This window comes from Myotis davidii, unplaced genomic scaffold (genome assembly GCF_000327345.1).
Source record: "Myotis davidii unplaced genomic scaffold, ASM32734v1 scaffold169, whole genome shotgun sequence".
Classification (NCBI taxonomy): Eukaryota; Metazoa; Chordata; class Mammalia; order Chiroptera; family Vespertilionidae; genus Myotis; species Myotis davidii.
This window is the reverse complement of record NW_006383005.1, coordinates 1,276,038-1,282,111: the sequence shown is the minus strand read 5'-3', so window position 1 is coordinate 1,282,111 and position 6,074 is coordinate 1,276,038. Positions and strand designations below refer to the sequence as shown.

Genomic DNA, 6,074 nt, shown 5'->3' with positions numbered 1-6,074 from the left:
TATGTAGAAGAACATTCACTGTAGCACTGTTTATAAGTAGATCAGAAACAAATGAAACATTCATCAACAGAGGACCAGTCAAATAAATTAGGATTCATCTATATAGGTTTTTAAAGATCAATGAGGCAGATCTATCTATCTATCTATCTATCTATCTATCTATCTATCTATCTATCATCTATCATCAATGACTCAATGCAGAGAATTACCTCTAAGACTGTTTCATACTGCTTTGTACTGTGAAAAAAAACAAGAGAATAACAAGTACATATATGATTACACATGCATAGACTATCTCTGGAAGGCAACTAAAATTGGAAACAGTATTTGCTTCTGAAAGGGGTACTGGGGGAAAGGTTTAGGAGTGATAATATTTATTATGTAACTTTTTAGGCTGTTTAACTTTTGTATTTTTTACCTTGTACTTATATTTTAAGAAAAAGAAATCTTTGAAGGTTTACTATGTGACAAATATGTTCAACAACAATGAATATCAAAACAGACTAAATACCTCCACCCATGCATGAGCTTATTATATTGGGAATGGGGGGTGGGTGGGTGTCAAACAAACATGTCAACAAACAAACATATAATTCATTATAAAGAAAGCAGGGCCCTGGCTGGTTTTGCTCAGTGGATAAAGTGTCGGCCTGAGGACTGAAGGGTCCCGGGTTTGATTCTGGTCAAGGGCACATGCCCAGGTGGTGGGCTCAGTCCCCAAGGGGGGTGGGGGTAGGGGTGGGAGGCAGCCGATCAATGATTCTCTCTCATTGTTGATGTTGCTCTCTCTCTCTCCCTCTCACTTTTTCTCTGAAATCAATTTAAAAAAAGAAAAGGAAAGGAAAAGAAAGCAGATAATGAGAGATAGTGGTAAGTTCTATGAAGGAAATAAACAAGATAGATCAGGTCACTGAGGGAAGCTACTTGAGATAAGGTGACCCTGGAAGGTCGTCAAGGAAGAAACATCTGGGCAGGAAGCTGAAGGATGAAAACAAGCCAGTCTGCAAGATTTGGAGAAGAGCAATCCAAGCAGAGGAAAAAACAGTTACAAAGCCTCGGAAGCGCAGAAGGGCTGGGTATACTCAGCGGAGAAGCGCAGGAGGAACTGGAGGAACAGAGACAAGATAGTGTGACTGGAATGTAGTGAGCACAGGAGAGGAATGAATGAAACGAGGTTGAAGAGGTAGGCAGAGACAGAGTCCTGTAAGCCCCAAGGTAAGGAGTTTGGATTTTATTCAAAGAATGAGAAGCCACTGAAAAAAAAATTTTTTTTAATATATCTTATTGATTTTTTTACAGAGAGGAAGGGAGAGGGACAGAGAGTTAGAAACATCGATGAGAGACAAACATCGATCAGCTGCCTCCTGCACACTCCGGCACTGGGGATGTGCCCGCAACCAAGGTACATGCCCTTGACTGGAATCGAACCAGGGACCCTTGAGTCCGCAGGCCGATGCTCTATCCACTGAGCCAAACCAGTTAAGGCCCAATGAAAATTTTAAGGAAGAAAGTAACATGACCTGTTTATATTTAATAAACAGGTCATCGGGCCACTTGGTAGAGAATGGACTGCAGGGGAGAACAATGGAAGAAGGGAAGAGACCAGCTTGGATGCTGTAGTTCAGACAGAAGACAACAATGCTTTGGAATGGGGGAGGTAGAAGATATGGACAGAAGTAAACATATTCAACATATATTGTAGATGTAGAATGTGCAGAACCTGTTAGTGGATTAAATGTTAGGAGTGAAGGAGTGGTATCATCAATTTACAGAGATGGGAAGACTGAGAGGAACACATTTAGGTGTGTATATGGCAGGTTGCAGGGGAATCAAGAGCTCTGTTCTGGAGACACTATGGTAATTTTGAGATGTCTACTAGGCATCCCAGTGGATATCAAGTAGGCAGCTGGAAATAGGAGTCTGATACTCAGAGGAGATCTGGGTTATTAGCTCTCTTGACAGTTGACCTTTCTTTCCCTCCTTGCAACTCTCTCACCTCTTTTGTTTTTGTGACACCAACATTTTCTGGCCCTTCTTCTATCTCCAGCAGTTCTTCCTCCTCCCTTTCCTTAAAGTTTATATTCTGTACAGATCCCCTCTGGACCTGCTTTTCTACCATATGTTATCTCTGGGCTGCTCATCCCAGAGACAACATGTAGCTGAACATTTGAAGTAAAGAACTTCCAAATACACTTACATACTCCAATACGTATGGTGACCCCCAAATCCATAACTTCAGTCCAGATTTCTCCCCTGATCAACAGACCTTTATGTCTAACTGTATGTAGGACATTGCTACCTGGCTGACCAAATACCTCAAACTTAATATATCCAAAAGGGAATTAATCTTGCTTCTGTGACTTGTGGGTAGTACTACCCACTTAGCTGGTTAGTATTACTATTAAATTTTATTTTCCCCAGTGTGCCTGAAGACCTTCCATACAAGAAGAAAAGCAAATATAAGATCATGGACTCATCACCCAGGAGCCCCAGACACTGGCTCAATATTGTGCTGTGTGTTTTCTGTGTGTCCCTCCAGGGCCACTCTTCACCCTTCTCCACCCTGCTTTCTGTCACAGAGGCTTTCTGACACATCAAGTGGATCCTGTGGCCAATGGGGAGCCCTGGTAGGTTAGAGGGAGAGGACAGTGATGTCCAAGTACTATTACTCTGGCTCTCTTCCTGCAAACTCCAATTCATTTAGATACAATATGATTATATTTCTGAAATGAAAGACAGGATGGATTTGGAACAGAACGGGGAGGTTGAGGGCAGTAGGAGAAGTAATGAGACCAATGAAGAAACTTTTTGTTATAAAAGAACATGTTGAGAAGTAATAAGGGCCATTAGAAATACACATTCTTTGAAGGTTGGCCTCAATGTTATTATCTCCCTGTCCCCAATGTCTAGTTCTGCTCCCCAGTGTAGGAAATAAACTCATCTTATTATTTAAATAAGAAAGGAACATGTAAATAAGCAAAGAATAGGAGCAGTGATAACACTGCTGTCATTCAAACCTTGTATCCGTTATCTTCTTTGCGGTTGTGAGATGCTGTAATCATCACACCTGCAACTGCTTTGAGCTTCTGGACTGCATATGGCTGAAAAAACAGCAACAGCATAATTTCCTGGCTACTCATACATGTGACATTAGAATACCTTTGACTAAATAACAGGAAAAGACATCAAGATATAAATAGCCTACAACCTCAACCATCAGCTCTGGTTCATTGGGTGGGGCCCATCTCTAAAAGGTCAACAGTAACCACCTGCTAGGCTGAATGGCTTTTCCCCGCTAGTCTCATTTAACTTAGTCCTATGTTTTTTATTACTTTGTTCATTTAACAAACATTTAATGAGCATCTACTATATGCCAGACACTCCACTAGACTCTGGAGATATGAGTGATGAATATAATCATAAAATGTTAGAGCTGGAAGTAAATTTAGAAATCACCTAATCCAAAAAATTTTACACTGAGGTTTATCCAACATTATACAATCATAAGGGAGGGAGGAGATTCAAGGGTAGAATATAGGTCTCTTGCCTTCCAATTTGAAAATCTGAAAAAAAAATTGAAAATCTGTATATATACTCTGTGGCCTCTATATCATATAAAGGTCAACTCACCATCTTTGTTGTCAAAGTTAATTCCTAGAGGTTCAGTTTCGCTTTTTCTTTGTAGGATGTTCCCTCTACTCCTCTACCATTACATCCAACTTCTCTCCTCCTGGCCATGGAGGGATGGACATGTGGTCCAGTACTGACCAGAGTAACTTATCCCTTGGTTTAACTCAGAAACTGGTTCATAACGCCAGCCTCTCTGCTGAAGGTACACCAGGAGGACTGCCTTTTAACTCAAGGTTATGTTGATAAAGGCTGTGACTCTGGGACTGCTAAAAATACCTTCCCCACCAGCTGAGCAAATCTACCTTCAGTAAGAGAGGAAGGCCACACAGGGATTGATAGAGTTGGGACTGGCAACCCAGTGGCAGAATCCTATAAAAATGTTCCAAATTTCTGGATCCTTCCTGGTTTCTGTAAATCATTAGAACTAATTATTTAATAACTCCTTCATTTCTTTGAGCCACTCAGTATTTTTCCAGTAAATCACTAGTTACCATTTATAGAGATATTATCTCTTCCTCAAACATTTGGTAAAACTTGCCTATAAAGTCACCTGGAGTTGGCATATTTAATTTGAAAAGATTTAAAAAATATATCAGTTTAATTTCTTTAGTGGTTAGACACTTATTAAGATTTTCTATTTCTTTTTATTTATTTATTTGTTAATCCTCACCTGAGGATATTTTTCTATTGATTTTTAGAAGAGTGGAAGGGATGGGGAGAGACACAGAGAGAGAGACACATTGATTGGTTGCCTCTCATAGGGTGCCTTGAGCAGGGCCAGGGATGGAGCCTGCAATTGAGGTATGTGCTTTTGACTAGAGTAGAAACTCGAGACCCTTCAGTCCGTGAGCCAATGCTCTCACCACTGAGTAAAACTGGCTAGGGCCAGGTTTTCTATTTTTTACCAGTTTTGATGTATCAATTACTATAGGAAATTGGGAAATTCATCTAAGCTTTTACATTTACTTGCATTATGTTATTCAGAATATTGTGCTTTTCTTAATCTCTACTGTATTTATTATTTTCTTATTAGTTTCTTCAGAGAGCCAATTTACTCTTTTGTTGGTACTCTTTTCTTTGTTTCCTATTTGATTTTCCTTATAGCTTTATTATTCCCTTCCTTTTACTTTATTTGGACTTATTCTGTTTTCATTCTAACATACTAAGTTCAATAGCTTAGCCCATCATTTTAAATATTTTTTTCCTAATTTATTCACAGACTATAAATTTGCCTTTAAGCAGGGCTTTAGTTATAGCCCATAATTTTTGCTACTTATTGTTGCTCAGTTTTAAATACAGGCAGTCCTTGCTTTGCACAGTTCCAATATACACAAATGTCTGACACCATGCTTTAGTTAAATAATCCTAGTCTCCTAACAACATGTTTAAATTTCAGTGACTATGCTATATTAACTATAGCTTGCAAAAATGGATAACTGAAAGAAGGAACTAGCCAACAAAGATGAAAATGCAGCAAAAACACAAAAGTGATAATGGTGGAAAGAAATTTGAATTGAAGGGCAATAGAATTATAGGAAAAAATAACTGGGAATGTTGATAACACTGCTGTCATTCAAAAGACTCTAGATCTGCAACCAGAAGAGCCTAGTGAAGGCGAACGTATGGATTGAAGTGAGAGCTGTAGTAGTGATGAAAAGGATGACGATGTCCCAGAGGAAGTGATACTGGCAAAAAACAAAAAACAAAAAAAGGAATTCTCAGAGAGAGTTCATAATATTGAAAGTACCAAGGATAAAATGTGGGAAGCTGATCCAAACTTAGGAGTGTGACAATTCACTAAGGCATAGAAAAGATGCTCATCAAATTGTTAAGGGATATGACAAGAAGCAAGCATTGGTCATACTCTTAATAAGTTATTTTACAAAGGAATAAAACTCTTTAGTCCTCAATATTTTAAATTACAGTGTACTAAATAAAGAACAGGTTTACTATTTTTTATTTTCCCTATACGTTTTTAAATCAGTTAACTGCCACGCGTCCAAAATGGAAACCATCCCCACATGCCACAATATTTTGAATATACTGGAACATGACATTGTTTACAGATGTATTTGGTTTCTTTTCGCTGTTTTGTACCAATAGTAGTAGAAGAGCATACCAAATGCCTTTTCCACGTGGAGGTTTGCAGCTATAGACGCGTGTGGCGTGTGCGGAAGGTCCGCCGCTTGCGTCTACAGACGCTTATGGTGTACAAAGGGACCCAATAGTAAGGTTTACAAATGTTTAAATGTTTTGACAAAAAATTTTAAAGTAAGGGTTAAGAGTGTTTTTATGTTTTGACAAAAAAAAAATTAAAGTTTACAGAACAATTTTCCCCATTAATGATTTAGCTCGATTTCTATGGTTTTACAGTCCTGTGCCACCATGCAAAGCAAGGATTGCCTGTAATTTTTAATCTTCCCTTTGAATTTCTTCATAGTGTT

The 6,074-nt window shown here is 38.7% G+C and overlaps 1 protein-coding gene across 1 annotated transcript in view; it reads right to left on the bottom strand.

Moving 5' to 3' along the window:
* PGM2L1 (phosphoglucomutase 2-like 1) overlaps positions 1 to 6,074 on the bottom strand; it is a 36,945-nt gene that overhangs the window by 13,115 nt on the left and 17,756 nt on the right. The window contains exons 4-6 of the mRNA XM_015557475.1: positions 3,018 to 3,159; positions 1,050 to 1,105; positions 210 to 237 (exon numbers count right to left, since the gene is read on the bottom strand). Of these exons, the coding sequence (XP_015412961.1) occupies positions 210 to 237; positions 1,050 to 1,105; positions 3,018 to 3,159 (226 nt within the window). The remainder of the gene's footprint in view (positions 1 to 209; positions 238 to 1,049; positions 1,106 to 3,017; positions 3,160 to 6,074) is intronic.